At 40.4% G+C, this 17,731-nt stretch overlaps 2 protein-coding genes across 2 annotated transcripts; both read right to left on the bottom strand.

The window, feature by feature from the left end:
- Nucleotides 1-114: 114 nt before the first annotated feature.
- On the bottom strand, nt 115-9,218 carry si:ch211-157b11.14 (uncharacterized protein LOC799552 homolog). Its single transcript, XM_010881017.3, has 4 exons — nt 9,034-9,218; nt 3,168-6,659; nt 2,163-2,279; nt 115-1,853 (listed from the first exon to the last, which is right to left on the bottom strand). The coding sequence occupies exons 2-4, from the start codon at nt 6,634-6,636 to the stop codon at nt 1,738-1,740; spliced, it is 3,702 nt and encodes a 1,233-aa protein (XP_010879319.2). The 5' UTR covers nt 6,637-6,659; nt 9,034-9,218; the 3' UTR covers nt 115-1,737.
- A 4,501-nt stretch (nt 9,219-13,719) lies between these two features.
- On the bottom strand, nt 13,720-15,991 carry LOC105016881 (RING finger protein 223). The gene is made up of 2 exons (XM_010881016.4): nt 15,632-15,991; nt 13,720-14,710 (listed from the first exon to the last, which is right to left on the bottom strand). The coding sequence occupies exon 2, from the start codon at nt 14,677-14,679 to the stop codon at nt 14,002-14,004; it is 678 nt and encodes a 225-aa protein (XP_010879318.2). The 5' UTR covers nt 14,680-14,710; nt 15,632-15,991; the 3' UTR covers nt 13,720-14,001.
- Nucleotides 15,992-17,731: the final 1,740 nt, after the last annotated feature.

The following is a 17,731-nucleotide window of genomic DNA, read 5'->3' as shown; positions in this document are numbered from 1 at the left end:
TGGAATTGTTATTGAGATCTTTCTATGATCATTTGCAAAAGCTCAATGATTAATTCATACTGACCTTCATTTTAAGCATTAATTACACAACAACCAAATGTTATAAAATATATTATTTTTTATTTTTACATATTTAAAACTGTTGATCTTTGTCTTTACTCAACCTAATGCTAGCAATGAATTGTCATGCAGGTCGTTTACACTATACAGTATTTCAAGTCATCTTTGCATAAAACTATTTTCCCCTATTCTCTTTTTGTAACCTCAGAAAATGCTGTGTTTTTCTACCATTTGCATTCATGCTTAAGCAAATGCATACTACAGATTCTCTCCAAGCATAAATAAAACCTGCCTGACTGTCCGACATCTTTGACTTACACATAACTTCCAGGGACTACAGACTTTTTACATCGTGCCATTCACAAAAATAGATGGCTCCTTAAAGTGTAATGTGGCTTTCAAGGTACTTGTCAATTGAACATTAGACATGGCCAAAACAAGTGACAGTAGGTGGGCTACATACAGGCTAATAGTAATGCAATGCAACAGCGGAACGCAACATATCAGTCCTTTTCACCTACGGCCTGTTACAGCAGATGACCACAGCAGGTTCCACTTATGTCAGTGAAAAGCATTTCCAGTGGGCATGCGATCACTTACACTGGACAAAGGAGGAATGGAAAAACATTGTCTGGTTCAGTTTACTCAAGTGGCCTGCGCAGGTCCTAGACCTCAAACCGAAAGAGCGTCTTTGGGATGAGATGAGACAGGTCATGTAACGCTGTCCAATGTGCAGCAACAGTATGGGGCGATTGCATCAGCATGGACCGACGTCCCAACATTGACACTGTAGAATCCCTGTCCCAAAGATGTCGGTCTGATCTGGAAAGGTCAGACGCGGTAGATGGGTCTAAGAAGTAAACTGGCCACTGAGTGTACAGAGGGTATTCATTTTTTGCTTTGCACAATCATAAGAAAATACTAATTAATACACACTCTGGTTGTTTTTCACATTGTATTGATAAAATGACTAACATGCTTAATAACTGAAACCTTTTTTTAAATATCAAATACTAAACTTTACTTGAAGGCCCCACATAGTCATGATTACAAGTCACATACTGCACAGTCTGGTCCTGGTCAATCTCCATTCACCCAGATAAATGTTAGGCCTGCTATTTAGGTGAGTTTAATGCTATCTGAGATATGTTTACATACAGAACAAATACCTTTATTTAGAAAATAGATTTCAAAACCTTTGGGATTTACAGTACGAGCTAAAGTTTCCAGTTAAAGATGCTCTCCCAAAGCTATTGTATGATTTCCTTCAGGAGTTTTGAAAATGGTGATGTGCAAAAATGGTCCTCCAATTAGTAGTACTGTATTTTTTGTATGCATTTTATATCCTGTTTTCAAATTCACTTCAAACTATATATTAAAAATGTGTTGTGCTTGAGATTCCTGGAGTGCATCTTTAACTAAAGCATCATGGTCCAGTTTCCAAAACACACAGTGCTGGACCCAAATACATTTTTAATGGAGTCTCCTTTGAGCTTGCTTTTATTCCTGGACTCAGCTACTTCTGTCTCCCAAAAGGGAATAAGTATGTTGATTACAATAATACTATGGTACTGTATTTGGCAGTTACTACTCAGTATGACATAAATGGTTGTGTTAATATATTATATAAAACTGTTATGACACTTATATGGCCCCAAATGAAAATGTCTGAAAGGTTCATGGCTCGTCTTCAGTTGAATTCTTCAAGTCTTCAGCTTTCCCTTCCTTCCTTTTCACCACATAATGCCGAAAGTACTGGATGGCAGACATTGCGCTGACATTTGCCAGCAGAGCTGAAGAATATTTAGTGAAAGTTTATTTACAGTTTTTGAAATCTGACACTGGTTTCTGTACTAGCCTATGTCAAGTTTTAGTTTACATTTTCTTGCCACCTCTGTCACATCAACAATTGACATCGCCATTTTTATGAGGCAGTTCAACACATACATTTTTTACATTTTTCTGTGCATTCAACATGTATTATATTCAACACTATTATTACAGAATAAATGTTGACAGAATCAATGTAATATAAACTGAGATACAATCCAGTGATAATGAAGGTGTCATTTTAGAAATAGTAAGCGTCTGGAGTGATTTACCTGCTTTCCATGTGTCTGCAACCATAGGATCAGCAGACCTCAGTACCCAGGAGGCAAAGGCAATGCAGACCAGACACATGTCAGACTGCGTCAGTGAGAAGAGGATGCCATCTTTCTCTACCGGTGTGAAAACAAGGAGCCGTGACGACTCAACGAAAATGCACTGTACAGTGTCAGTGTAGTATTGTAATTGCATTGCGAGTATGATTGTGTGTTTTAGCAAGCCTTAAAATCACTGGCTCACAGTCAGGTGCGTCATTGCGAGACCAGGATTTGAATCTGTGAATTAGCCACGGGGTCACACGGAGGGCAGTGCAATTGGCCAGCACCATCTGTGGTTGCGGGGCTAGTAATTGAACATGGTTGCCTTGGCTCATGGTTGCCTTCCTTATCTCTAGTGATTCCTTGTGGTAGTTTGGTCACCTATTATTATCTATTACCGATTATCAGTTATGGTAGAAGGTTGGATTGTGCCTTCCTTCAGGCTTGTAAGGATTCTGGTGTGGACTTCTCGGTTGAGCAAGCAATGCGATAAAAAACAGAATTGCATCAGAGCTGCTCAGGAGGGCACATATGCTGACATCAGCCATCTTATTCAGGACTTACATGTACTGCTGCATCATGGGTTTGAATCTGGTCCACTGCTCTCAACAAAAAAAAAATCCATTCTGTCTAATTAAGCATAAATTCCTAAACATTTACCTTTTTTGCTAAAGTAAAAAAGTAAAAAAAAAAAAAGAATGATGACCAATGCTGGGATATTTTCATTATTAAGTATTTGAATAATTAATGAAATCGTTTTAAATGCTCTATGCTCTTAGGTGCAAAATCATTATTACATGATATCTGTATGTTTGTTGCATTACTGGCAATGTATTATATAATAAACAGCAGTCACATTTTAAATGCAAAAGTTAGTACAATATTAGCGGTTATTACACTATTGGTCAGTTGCTACATATGTGTGTGCACGTCAACTATCTCACATCACTAGCTAACACTTACGTGATGCTGAGACGGTTGTCTGTAAGCTTCTGAATCGTCTCTGCTGTTCTGAAAGCTGTCTGAAGATTTTGTGTCCAAGCTGTACGACCTCAGGAGGAGTCGGTGATACCCTGGTTGCACCACTGAAAAATGCATCCCCCTTGCTGCCCTGTGTAATGGGCATGGGATCAACCCTCTGAGCCGGACCCACATCTGAAGACACCCGGCTTGGAGACTTCCAGAACCAACTACTGCTTCCAGTTCCTGGGATGGGAATTCTCCTCAGGGAGAGCAGGCTCTTCCAGTTCCCTCCCCAGGCTCCCTGGCTGTAGACGTGGGAAGAACAGGAGGAGGACACAGCCTCTTTGCCCTGGATGTCTGATAAAGTCAACACTTGGATTGAGGAGCGGTTGTCCTCTTTGGACTGAAGATAGGTGTCTTGTTGTGAAAAGAGAAGACCTTCCAGTTCGGGGAACGTGAGATCTCGTGTTGCTGAGCGGGAGCAAGAGAAAATGGGGACTAATTCTTTTTTATCGTCCTGGGACTGCTTAGAGGGAGAGTAATCACAACAAGGATCAGGCACTGACATAGACATTAAAGACTCAGAGACTGGGAGGACATCATCTGTGAATAGGTATTCATATAGTTCTGGAAAGGTGATTCTGTGGCGCTTGTCCAGTATGTCTGTGTTGGGTAGAACTAGGGAGGGCGTTTGGTTGATCTTTGTAATCGCAGCAAGAACAGGAGGCTGTACCAGGTCTATGTCCTGACAGCTTTCAAGACATAAGCATTTTCTGGCATCCTGAAGTATGTCCTTCAGCTCAAACTCAACCTCCAGTGTTTGAATGTCTTGCTCCTCTTGTAATTGTATCTTAGCATCCAGAGCTTGGAGATTATGCATTTGTTTTACCCCCAGAACTTGTTCATTTTCTATCTCCTTCTGATGAATTTCTACTTCATCCAGAGGTTGTACATTGGGCATTTCTTTCATCTGCACCTGTACTTCAGCAGTCTCCAGACATTTTACATTTGGCATGTCTTCTGGATGTACCTGCGTGTGTAGAATGGGCACATCCTTTAACTGTGTTACAACATCAAGATCTTGTATTTTGTGTACCTTCTGCAGTGGCATGTCTACAACTGCTACCTCCAGAGGTTGAGCAATGTTTTGCATGCTTCGGCTTTTCTTCATCCCAATCAAGCATGTAAACTCAGGGAGGAGGCTGATGTTTGAGGCGCGGTCTTCATTGACAATATTTTCTTCAATGACGATATTTTCTTCATTGAGGATGTTGTCTTCATTGAGGATGCTGTCTTTAGAAAAAGAGCTTAGTGCTGCAAGCTCCTCGTAGTCAACAGGAGTGACCAAGCCACTACTGGATTCTGTTTCTTCATCTTGCGAGATTTCTCCTGAGCAAGGAGATGCTGGTCTTCTGGTCTTGAACTCATCAGAGAATTCACAACCTAAGCGTTCTGGCTTGGGTGAGTCATCGGTGTGTGTAAAATAGTCAGAGTCTGCAGTATCTGATGTGTCCGAATCAACAATCTTCCTAAGGGGAGATGGACTTCTAGATACCTTTAGGTGCAATATGTCTTGTATTGTCAATTTTTCCATTTCTTCCCAAAAAGAAGAGATGGCATAAACTGGATGTGGTGAGTCTGAAGCTTTATGAGATGTTTCTGGGGTTTCTGTCTGTGACACACTTACTTCAGGAAGAGGGATATAAATGGGAGAAGGTGTAGGTGTGGGTTGTTCTTCTGATACATTAGTCTGGATTAAATGTTCAAAGTCTGTGAGTGGCACACCAATTTTTTGTGCTGGTGTCTTGTAACCACCCATGACATTGACATATGCTTTGTCAGCTGTGTTTTCATAACCTTCAGATTGAGGTGGCAAGGAACAATTTAGACAGTCTTCCTCAATTAGTGGCTGTGAATCATCTGTGACATTTTTGGAGGGCCAAGTGGATTCTATCTCATTCAAGAGTGGGTCAGTATAAGTGGAGTCTTTCATTTCTGTGGCTGAGACATAGTCCTCTTCAGAATCACAGCTGGTGCTGGTGGTGTAAAATAATTCCACTTCCTCGTTTGAGTCCCCAGACTCAGAGGGATGATGCTGTGGTTCATCTTCGTCACACTGTGCAAATAACAGGTCTTGTAGTTTGGATAATGGATGGTCTGCTGACCTTTGTAAGCCAATAGCTAAGCTGTAATTTTCCTGTTTGTTGTTTTCAATGAACGTCTCTGGGGCAAACACTTCTGAAGAGTAATTTTTCTCTGAGGATGCCTTTGTATAAATGTTTACTTTTTCAGTGAACGACGATGACAAACTTAACTCTGAAAAGAGAGGAGGTAACTCTGAATAACTAAAATTTATTTTGGGTAGCTCTTTATGAATCTCTCCGTAAAAATTGTCCAGCAAAATATGATTTTTCGGCAAATGTTGTGACTCATAGCATGACTGGCAGGCTTTAATAAACATGGCCTCCTGTCTATCCAAACCATCCAATACATCTTTCTCTTTCTCCGACTCACTTTCAGTGGGGGGGTCCAGCTGCTGTAATGTGAGATCCCTCGGGAACAAATTCCTACAAGGTTTTTTTTTTTTCTTTTTTTTCGTTGTGCTGTGAGCGTGCACTCTGTGTGGCATTGGGCTGTCGTTCACCGTCACAAACCAACGTTCCTTCTCTCCTTTGGATGCCTCGCTGGTGCCTCTCTCACATAATACAGCTCTATCCGTGTGCCGCAACAGCTGCTCCTGGCAGATATTTTGTCCTTGCCACCGGTCATTGAGTGGCAGTGATACAGACTCTAGGTAGAGGGGTGTTGGGACAGTATTTAATGTGCCAGTGACACCTTTGCTTGGCATCTCTCCATCCACTCCTTTGATATTTGAGATGTGGCAGTCTCCAGAGGGGTCACTGTTAGCTCTGCACATGTTGCTACAACATTCTGGAGCTGAGCCCAGATCATTTGTTATGTCCTGGCTGCTCGCAGTCTCCTCAGTGATCTCTTCGGTGGTCTCTCCTGGGTTTTCCACAAGCAACGTTTTGACAAAGTAGCCAGAATCTCTGTTTTCTACAATGTAGTCCACATCTGATACTTCCTGTGTCTGGGGCATGTTGTCTGAGACCATGTCTTGGAGGGAACCTCCGTCCTCCTCAGTGAAGGCCAATGGATCATTTAATTGTGTTTCCTCTGAGACAACCTGACACGGCTTTAGGGGCAGTTCTAAATAGATATTCTTTCTGACAGTACACTGTTCCTCAATTCTGGACTGAGAAACAATGGCAGTGTTTGAAGCTGCCTGCTGCTGCTGTATGTCATGTTGGACAGTATGTATCCCAGAATCCTCTGGTTCTTCTTCACTGAGGCCAGAGTCATCTGAGCCTGCTAAGTCAGGTAGTGGTAGGGAGCATTCCTCACTTTCATCATAGAAACAGTCCCAGTCGTGCTCTGCAATGTGCACACTGTGGTCTAAGTCATCCATGGCAACATTTATTGGCTCCTCATCTGTACAACACAAGATTTATAGTTAATGGAAAGGTCAAAGTTTCATAGAACATCTACTGTACCTGTTCATACTTGGGAAGACAAGTGTATGGGAAAACAATATGTAACTTAAGTCAGATTTTGTTACAGTAAAGGGTTTATTGTGTAATGATATAATTTCACGTAACTTTTTTATAACACGTTTCAATACAATCTCAAAGTGCTTTAGTGTTGTATTCACGGCTTGAAAAGTCGTTAGTCTGGAGGAAGGCAGGTAGAAAGGTATTATTTCATCAACCTTCTTTTGAAATTGGTTCATAATGTTGCCTGCTAACAGGGATGATGGGGATGGAACATTAAGGAGTGAGGAGAAGATAGCTAATATTTGATAGTTTCCTAGGGCCAGAGGATGAAAATTAGATTTTTAACTGAAAGAAAGTGGCTTTAGTTGAAGAAACGTTAAAAGTTAAATGTTAGGTCATTTTTCTGTGAGCTTGCAGTTCATTGTTTATTCATGGAGCAGGAAAAGGACAGTGACTGTCGTAGGATGAGGAAAGAGCGGAGCGTAGGGTGGAGGAAGCAGACTTAGCCTGGCACAGCGGAGCGTAGGGTGGAGGAAGCAGACTTAGCCTGGCACAGCGGAGCGTAGGGTGGAGGAAGCAGACTTAGCCTGCCACAGCGGAGCGTAGGGTGGAGGAAGCAGACTTAGCCTGCCACAGCGGAGCGTAGGGTGGAGGAAGCAGACTTAGCCTGCCACAGCGGAGCGTAGGGTGGAGGAAGCAGACTTAGCCTGCCACAGCGGAGCGTAGGGTGGAGGAAGCAGACTTAGCCTGCCACAGCGGAGCGTAGGGTGGAGGAAGCAGACTTAGAAGACAGACGGGAGAAACATTTAGGAGAAGGGAGAGATGATAGGAGAGAGCAATCAGGGAGAGAGAATGAGTGATCAGAACCGGGGATCAGAGACCTGCAGTGGCTTTGCAGTTAGATTAGTTGACAGAAAACCTCTAGTAAAGATCAGGTCAAGCGCAGCCTTGCCAGGCTTGTGAGTGAAACAACAGAGGGAAAGGGTGAAAGACTGGTAAAAGGGGAATGGAGTGGAAAGAAAGAAAGAGGTGGAAAAAATGAATCAAAGGCAGATGTTGGAAAGTTGAGCGGTTAGCCGCTGTCTGGAAATGAGCTTGTTAACGTGTCAAGCTCATTGAGGAGTTTTGGTTCTCAGATTGGCCCCCTCCTCAAGAGACCTTGGTGGATGATAGATGATGATCGTTTTAGAAAGGGACAGGTGACACTGACAGCATGGAATTGAAAGGAAAACGGGTGAGCAAGAGAGAAGAGAAAGAATGAGTAGCCACCACCACAACAAGATGCTCTTGAGCTGTACAAGAACACACATGAATTGAATGCTCTTGGGTAATCCATGTCGCCATCGCCGCTCAAAAGTCAACGGCCGGAAGGACAAAGGACAGCACAGGGAACGGAGTCTTATTTATCACAACACCTTAGTAGGTTAAGTGTGTGCAAACTCATGGCTATAAGATGGGAAATGCTCTCTTATCACCAAATGTGTACCAGGATAACATCCTTGTTGTGCAAGCTATATGATAAGAATCAGAATGCCTTGGCATGATTTGCTTCAAATTATATTTACAGGTATTTTGTCATGTAACTGAATATGATTTTAAGTTAAGTTTGAATTAGATTTTAGAAATAATAGTTTTGTAGATTTATTTTCAGAAATCTACACGGAATATCAGTTAATATAAAAACAGAAAGCAGCTTAGTAGCCTAGCAGTAGGTACTCTTGTGGTTAAAGCATCTGACCAAACACTAGATTGGATGGTAGATTGAATCCTTGATTAAAACTTTTTTCAAAGCATTTTTTTATAAAAAACATTATATAGTAGTATGCGTCAAAGAAAACATGGCAGTTGTGGTTTCATAATACACCCCCAAAAGACACATTTGCCCAAACAAATTAATTCCTGGAAAACTGGTTTTGTGATCAGAGTTGGGCGGTCATAGTGCTGTACACTTCCACCTCCCTACACTATCACAACATGCTCTTATTACAACCTCAAGTAAAACGTATAAATAGCATGTGTACTGTAGTCAGGTAGATATACTGTCACTCAATCACTCTGATTCAGCTTTGATGTACAATCCATACTCACAAAATGTGTGTGAACAAATACCGTATTTTGTCAAAATATATACAGTGTGTGATTAGATGTGCATTGAGGTTACAAATGCTAATTAAAGAAACTGGTTCTCAGAATGGCCCGGTACTCCAGCAATCAGCCAAAATGTTCAATCAAAACAATGTTGTCGTCTATGTGCGATGCAGGTGCTCTCTTCTAACATGTTTGGTGTTTCTTCAGCAATAACATGCTCTTACCTTTGCCACGGTGATAACGTCTCCAGGTTCAGTTTTTAATACAGCAGTTACACGGTCCAGTGTCCCCCTGCCCTTGCCCATAGTGTGGGTGAGAGTCAACAGGGGCCTGGTCATTCATCACGTTATAAATAGATCTGTAGCAGTCTGCCTGTGTGTTGGTCACATGCAGCCTCCTGTGTGTGCCATGGTTGGATGCCTGTCTGTCCCTGTGCCTGCTCTCCGTGTCTCCCTCCTGCTTTCCCTCCCTCCCAGAGGTGTAACATTTCACAGTGCCTCAAATAGAAAGACAAACTCTGAAGGGTAAACTATTGGATGAATGGTGTGATTAGTTATTCTCTGACACAGTAATAATAATGGTGAGAGTATCTAACCAGACACGGTAAGAGTGGTTAAGAGAGTGATAGTGTGGATTGTTTGCGGTCATGCCGAGGTGTCTGTAAGTCAATTAAAAGCATGCCCATATGTTGATGCTGCCTTCACAGTACTTAACGGTTTTCTGATGTTGTATGTAATTTAACTGAAACCTTAGACAACATTTCACTTGCTGCAATGGCTCCCAAATAAAATCACTGATAGTGAGCAATTTTGAAAAAAAAGATACGTTGCTCTATGTTGTACAAGGTCTGAATCCGCTTTGGGATGTAAAGACATAAGCGATAAATTTGGAAAAAAACTCTTATAAAGCATCATATAAATCTAAAGTAATCCCATCTTAATTTTGGAGTATCAAAATGTGAAACTTGTTAAGGGAGTGTCACTAGCAAGAGTATATTTCATACAAAAGACAATGCACCTTTTGCTGAAATTATAAAACATTTGAATAAAATATCTCACATCATAGAGCAATTATCGGAAATAGGATTCCTATATTTTTATAGGAGTCCTATATTTTTACTCCTGGTAATTGGAGCAAAACATTTGGACAAACATCATTTTGTCCTATTGAATTGTACAGAATTATCCAAACACTAAGTCTAAACAAAACATAGAATGTCTTTTAATTTAAGCAATTCTAATATCCTTGAAAGGAAATGCCACATGGTCAGGAAAAAATAGATCACAAAAAATAGATCACTCACACTACACCCACTGTAAGATACTGTAAATTGTAAACACATTCAAGATCACATAGTAGGCTCCTCACATCTGTCTGTTCTATGTAGTCTCATGCATTTTGATGAAGTTCTCTAAAGAACATTTCAGTAACGAAAACATGATTGCATGCATAATTAAAAGTAGCTCAATATCTATGTGGGAGTTTGAATCTGATCATGCTTTGTAGAGCACATCAAAGATATTTTCCAATTGAGCCCATGAATGCCCATTGATTTAAATGATTGTTTAATCAATCAATAATCAGCTAAGAGTAAACTCCAAAGATATTGATCTGATTAAATATGGAGGACTTTCTCTTGCTGTACTTCAGCGAGAGGGACAGTCCAGCCCAGCACCCTCTATATTCCTCCCAGTCTGGTTTTATCAGGCTCATTCAAAATCCTATTAATGGTTTAATCCCAAACATACATTTCTGTGAAAAATCTGAACTGGAGCACACCCAAAAAGATTGTAGAGGTGCTGACTATTGGATAATGAAATGTAAGAAACAAAAAAAGAAGGTTGAACACTGTGTTTCAGCTCCTAGTTATTGATGAAGTGAAACACCAGCGTAAGGCATGTTGATGCTGAAACACTTGTGGGTGACTTTATAAATCACATGGAGCTGACTTTCACATGGAGGTGACTTTCTTTATTTCAGGCATAAACTCCTGACAATACCTGACCTTTTTATTTGACTCAGTGAAGTGGGAGTGACTACATTTGGGCATATTGTGCCTCGCTAAGATTTGATGAACTCTGCGCTTCCCTGCTGTAGTGGGTACCTAATTCTAGTATTGGCTGAAGAACAATATAAGCAAAATACTGACAAACAAATTTTGAAGATATCACTGCATTTGTTGTCATCAGTGAAATGATGGACAGTGGCCTCTGGCTGAAATACCTGTCCATGCTTAATCGATCTATTATTTATGTCTAAAGTGAACTGATATTAACATAATAAACCCACTGGACCTGGAAGACAGCTTTTTAACAAATAGGTCTAGTGGGAAATTCACAGGTATCTAATGTCTTGGATGAAGCATTAAGTTGTGAGGGTCTGGTACTTCAAACTGGTGTGGTAATGTGTATTTAATATATAAAGGTTTAATATTTTGCTTCCCTCATTCAAGGCGTATCACACCTGGTCTCCAGACAAGTTATTCCCCATCCTAATGCAGTGTTGTGCACACAGATGGCTGGGAATGCCAGATAAAGCTTTCATGTGAAGAAAAAAAATCTACTGGGGATTTAACTGTTGAGCCTGGTGTTTCAACGGTTTACATAAAGGGAGGATTATTCAAATATGTTTTATTGTAATGTGGAGTTTATACTTTACAGGTATATTTTGGAATATTTTGTTGTGGCTCAAAATCACTCCAACAATTTGACAAACATTCATTTTTAGAAATTCAAGTCTTTCGAGCTAGACCGTCAAAGGACCGTTTGGTTGGTTTTTGAAGTGTAGGGGTATGTGGGAGTTTTTGTTTTCATTTTGTTTTGGTCAAAGCAAAGTCAGGTACACTTGTTGCTATGGAAATGTGAATTGTTTAGGCTTTCTTCAAATATCTGACAAATCGACTGGTCTCTGAGAGTTTTGTTAACAGGAACAATTTTGAGCAGCTTGTATGTGAGAGCCATGTATGCCATTACATTAAACACTTGTTGGTTTAAAATGAATACTTATTGGCATGTAAACTCTGTTTGCTGAGTTGTAACTTTATTATTTGCTTATCAAGAAATGGAGTGCATACCAGTAAAATCACAATTATGATTTATTTATAAAAATAACCACTATGTCAGTTAATTACATGCATGTATTTTCAAATGTAAAGAGTGGACAACAAAATCAATTTAGAAAAACAGTTCATAATGTGTTAAGAAATGGATGTTCATGGTTGTTCATTTGCATAGGATAAACAGGGCAACCACAGTTTTAGATTCCTGCTTTACAATGATAAATAAACACATTAAAAAAGAAGGGTTTATGAATTGAATGACTGTATTGATAACCTGGCTGCATATCTAAACACTGTCATTTAAAATGTAGCCTATGTTAAACACATCTACTCTTGCGATAAGTGTCATGGACGTTTCAACAAACCACATGAGATCAGGATATCCATTAAATGACCCTCCCCAAAGATGGCACCCTATTCAGGTTGATATCCCTTCATTACCCTGAGACATTAGGATTAAGGTCATCATTCATTCACTGATGTGTTGCAGATATTAATTTAATATTATAATGTAACAAAACAATATAATGTTTTTGTTTACCACAAATCTTGTCTCCTGAGAACATCACCTCTTCACACTGAACCTCCCTGATACGGATTAAAACTAGAGGGAAGAATGCCCCCTACTGGGCCTCCAATGCCTCTTTCAGCCAGTGTTGGAAAGTAGTGAACTACACTCACCTAAAGGATTATTAGGAACACCATATTAATATTGTGTTTGACCCCCTTTCGCCTTCAGAACTGCCTTAATTCTACGTGGCATTGATACAACAAGGTGCTGAAAGCATTCTTTAGAAATGTTGACCCATATTGATAGGATAGCATCTTGCAGTTGATGGAGATTTGTGGGATGCACATCCCGTTCCACCACATCCCAAAGATGCTCTATTGGGTTGAGATCTGGTGACTGTGGGGGCCATTTCAGTACAGTGAACTCATTGTCATGTTCAAGAAACCAATTTGAAATGATTCGAGCTTTGTGACATGGTGCATTATCCTGCAGGAAGTAGCCATCAGAGGATGGATACATGGTGGTCATAAAAGGATGGACATGGTCAGAAACAATGCTCAGGTAGGCCGTGGCATTTAAACGATGCCCAATTGGCACTAAGGGGCCTAAAGTGTGCCAAGAAAACATCCCCCACACCATTACACCCCCACCACCAGCTTGCACAGTGGTAACAAGGCATGATGGATCCATATTCCCATTCTGTTTACGCTAAATTCTGACTCTACCATCTGAATGTCTCAACAGAAATCGAAACTCATCAGACCAGGCAACATTCTTCCAGTCTTCAACAATTTTGGTGAGCTCCTGCAAATTGTAGCCTCTTTTCCTATTTGTAGTGGAGATGAGTGGTACCCGGTGGGGTCTTCTGCTGTTGTAGCCCATCCGCCTCAAGGTTTTACGTGTTGTGGCTTCACAAATGCTTTGCTGCATACCTCGGTTGAAACAAGTGGTTATTTCAGTCAAAGTTGCTCTTTTATCAGCTTGAATCAGTCGGCCCATTCTCCTCTGACCTCTAGCATCAACAAGGCATTTTCACCCACAGGACTGCCGCATACTGGATGTTTTTCCCTTTTCACACCATTCTTTGTAAACCCTAGAAATGGTTGTGCGTGAAAATCCCAGTAACTGAGCAGATTGTGAAATATTCAGACCGGCCCGTCTGACACCAACAACCATGCCATGCTCAAAATTGCTTAAATCACCTTTCTTTCCCATTTTGACATTCAGTTTGGAGTTCAGGAGATTGTCTTGACCAGGACCACACCCCTAAATGCATTGAAGCAACTGCCATGTGATTGGTTGATTAGATAATTGCATTAATGAGAAATTGAACAGGTGTTCCTAATAATCCTTTAGGTGAGTGTATATACAATATATATATATAATTTAACTACTGATTTAACTACATCTTTCAGTGCAACTTGTTTTAAGTTGGTCATCATTACCTAAGTTGGAAATCACAATTTGCAGTCTATGACATTTCAGACAAAAAATAATAATCAGCCAGGATAGCTAGCTAGCCTTTCAATCTCACCGTTCATGGTCCTTTGCGAGTAGTGGTGTCATCTCTGACAACAAGGTGTCCCGGGACCTTGGCAGCACACGGACAGTGTCTCGTGTCACTCAGGCCAGTTTAGTGGCGTTCGGACATACAGAGGGCGTGGAGGTTTGTCCCACTGTGGTGGTCACCAGTGTCCTGAAACAGCGTACTGATCCAGTGCTGAAGTAACACCGCAGTGGCCATATGATGACACACACCAGCAGGACAAGCAGCACCAGGAAGAACACTAGCTGTTTCCGGTCTGAGAAGAAGCTGCAGAGGCATCGTCTGCCCCACATACGTCTCCCTCGTCCAGCCTCAGTCCGCCGGGATGAGGCCTCCTCCCGGACCCTCCCAACGTCAATGCAGATACACGTGGAGGGGCTGTTGTAGTAACACAACTTCTCTGCCTCCAGCCACACCCTCTCCTCTCGTTGCAGGTGGACGGGGAGCCTGCCGAGCACCTCCAGGCTGGTGACGAGGGCCGGGGGGCCGTTGGTGGGGATGGAGGTGGGACGCCTGCAGAGGGGACAGGATATCTGGCCACCCTCGTGTTCTGTGGACACGGCCATGATCCGAGTGACACACTCCAGGCAGATGGTGTGGGCGCAGTCCAGCAACTTGGGGGTCTTGAAGACGTTGTCGTAAGTACTGAAACAGATGGAGCACTCCGGCTTGTTCACTGGTGAAGGGTCGTTCTCCTCATCTTCCCTGGGCGCTGTGTCTGTGCCCTGTGTGTGCCAGACCTCGATGGCCTTCATGGTTTACTCTTCCTTCTGTTTTATATAACACCTACAGCAAAACATGCAAGTGACTGTTAAAAATCATTTAGGTTGACATTACGTTTTGTTGATACACCTTTAAGAAAAATAACGGACACTGCCTAATTATCCTGTCAATTTGGCAAAATATGTTGGCAACTTGATTCATCCAATATATTTTGTAGCGTGAACTGTGTTCCTTCGCTATGTAGATGGCTTGCTTCTCCTTAATGTACAGGTTTTTAGGCGATCCAGTCTGATATTTTGACCTTATTCTGTCTGTCCTGCCTCGGATATGTATTATATGTATTATGAGTAATGTTGATACTATAAGGAAACAATGATGAGAAAATGACGTTTTTACAGAAATACCCATTTCCTTATTGATCTGGGTCCTTGAATGTCTTTGTTAACAGCCCAGACTGATGTTATATCCAGCATATTAATCATTGTCTAAGAAGTCAACTTCCTGAATCTCCCTTACTTTTATAGGTGAGGCAATATGACATGGTACAGCATGTCTTTCAGCGGGTTGAGCATCTGACCAGTTAGAGAAAGGTTACTACAGGTCATCAGCTCGGGCCGGAAAGGTGAGAAATCTGTAGTTCTATCCCCTAATTTCTGCTGTGGCTGATGCTGTTACTAAGAATGTTCTCAGGGAACTCCATACCAACTAAATAAAAATATTTTCTGCTTTACCTGTGAGTTACAGGTGCCAATTAAAAAATGTACGTTTAAGCTTGATAATATTTTTACTCTAATATATGTTTACTCTAATATCAGTTAATCTAGCATAAGTTAAAGTAAATTACCATATCACATTAGAAAAAATCTTCCTTTGTGACTTCTTGCCATCTCACAACAGCAAAGCAATATGCATGATAGAACAACCGACTTATATTATTCCATCCCAAACTATTACATTAAAAGGAGAAGTAAAAGTCTTACTTACAGGGAGGGGTTTTAATAATAGTATCAAATTAATTTCTCTTTATTTCCAGGGGAGTTTCCCTTTTGTCCAGGGATCAGAATTTGGGCAATTGATGGAGCATCAAAAGCAACGTTTCTATCTTTCTGAATCTTCAGTTTGCCTCAGTTACTCACTCTGTCCTCTTCCAGCCTTCTCTGCTTTCTGTGTACTAAAACGCCATTCTCACCTGCACCTGGAGTGCTTCCACACGTCTGAAGTGGAGATGAGAAGAGGGAGGGAAATACCATGGAGGGAAATTGGAAAAACAAACAAAGCACTCACTCACTCTAGCTCAAACACACACACAGCCACATAATGGTGACAAAGCATTTTATCACATTTTTGTGAGCTTTACTGTAAATAATAAAGAGAGCTTCCTGCTATGGCAAACTTTGGTGTGTGTGTGTAAATGGCGGAGTTCCAAATAAAGGGCCTATTGTAAGGCTCCATGTAATATTACCTATTTATTATACTTAAAAAAACGAATACCAACACAGGCTGTATACTTTCATACAGTACATCAAATACCCCAGGAATATCAACCAAAACAAACCCTTACTTCTCCACCAGTTATCAAAGGTCTAAACATAGAACCATGTGATAAAAATATTTTTTATTGCTCATTACATTTCATGTGTACTCAAAAAGTCAATATAGAAATCCCAGCATCGTAAAAGATGTGATGACTTGGGTCATTATAACGTTCATTGCAACCAAGATTCAATTCAATCCATATTGTAGGTTTTCAGAGGAATTCAAATTTAAAGATAATTGGGAATATTCAATATTTACCATGAATGCATTCTCTAAGATTCACTCTTTAGCACTGGACCTTAATGATCCAGATTTAATTACCCTGAACTGAGGGAGGGATATTTCCTTCAAAACTTCAAGTCCATGTTAACCAAATTAATAGTTATAAACAAGTGAGACGTTATGTATGGGGCAATGGGTGTTGAATTTAGTCAGGATATAAATGAATGTGTGTATTTGTTGGATTAGATATATTTGACAATTTAAAATACATGAGTAACATTACTATCAAGGACATACACATTATAAAGATTCTATTGTGTATCTCATTGAAATTCTTTTGATCTAATATAATTTTTTGTTGTTGGGTTATTATGAGTGAACTGAAATTTAACAAGTTCGTTATGTTGGTGTAGTCCCTGTTGTAATATGAAATGGTTGATGTAAATTCCTAAGGTTAGTCAAGTACAGTATGTCAAACTATCACTGAATACAGACAAAACGGTTTCAACACCCCACAATGAATATTAAAAAAGAATTCAAATGAAAAGGTGTATCCTCCAAAATAATTTGAGGAATAGGAGGGAGTTTGACAGCTCACTGTTTTTCTCCATGGACAATAAAAGGCATTGTTAAGGCTGAGACAACCATTTGGTCATTAGTCATCCAGAATCTGTTCCCTGACTTATTGCCACAATAAAGCTTATCTAAACCGCCATGAAGACATTTTCCCCTAAGTAGGCCCTTATCAGAGAGCTATTTTCAAACACTATTTCCTCATCCTAGGTTACACATTACATAGCTATGCCTCATTGTTTCAAGGATTAGTCTTTACTTCTTTCTACATTAATTATTCAAGAGTAACAACATATACAGTTATGGAAAAAAATTAAGACACCACTGCAAACTGAATGCTTCTGTTCCTCACTCAATACTTTCCTTTTCAAAATTTTTGGAAAGGAACAAAAACATTGGTCTAAATTTTTTCCAGAGCTGCATTATGCATCAACCACAATGAGGAAAACACCAACACAAGTGTCTACTAATAAAGGGTGTCTACAAATACAGTGTCTGCAAATAGCAGTGGGCCACTACCAGCCACCAGAACAGCTTTTATGTGCAAATAGCAGTGGGCCACTACCAGCCACCAGAGCAGATTGTGTCAGTTCATTAGTTGTCAGTTATAAAATCATCAAAATTAAAAGAAATAAACACTTGAAATATATGTCTGTGTGGAATGTATGTATACATTATGCAAGTTTCACTTTTTGAATGGAATAACTGAATTAAATCAACTTGATGATATTCAAATTTTATGACCAGCACCTG

The sequence above is a fragment of the Esox lucius genome, chromosome 17, assembly GCF_011004845.1.
Source record: "Esox lucius isolate fEsoLuc1 chromosome 17, fEsoLuc1.pri, whole genome shotgun sequence".
Taxonomy (NCBI): domain Eukaryota; kingdom Metazoa; phylum Chordata; class Actinopteri; order Esociformes; family Esocidae; genus Esox; species Esox lucius.
This window is presented reverse-complemented; position numbering and strand designations above follow the sequence as displayed.

What these genes read in the sequence shown, in the direction of transcription:
- si:ch211-157b11.14 (XM_010881017.3), bottom strand. Translation starts at nt 6,636, where the DNA reads ATGGATGACTTAGACCACAGTGTGCACATTGCAGAGCACGACTGGGAC. An exon ending in GACAACCGTCTCAGCATCAC is followed by an intron (nt 2,280 to 3,167) that starts GTAAGTGTTAGC and finishes TCACACCGGTAG; the next exon opens with AGAAAGATGGCATCCTCTTC. An exon ending in TGCAGACACATGGAAAGCAG is followed by an intron (nt 1,854 to 2,162) that starts GTAAATCACTCC and finishes AATATTCTTCAG; the next exon opens with CTCTGCTGGCAAATGTCAGC.
- LOC105016881 (XM_010881016.4), bottom strand. Translation starts at nt 14,679, where the DNA reads ATGAAGGCCATCGAGGTCTGGCACACACAGGGCACAGACACAGCGCCC.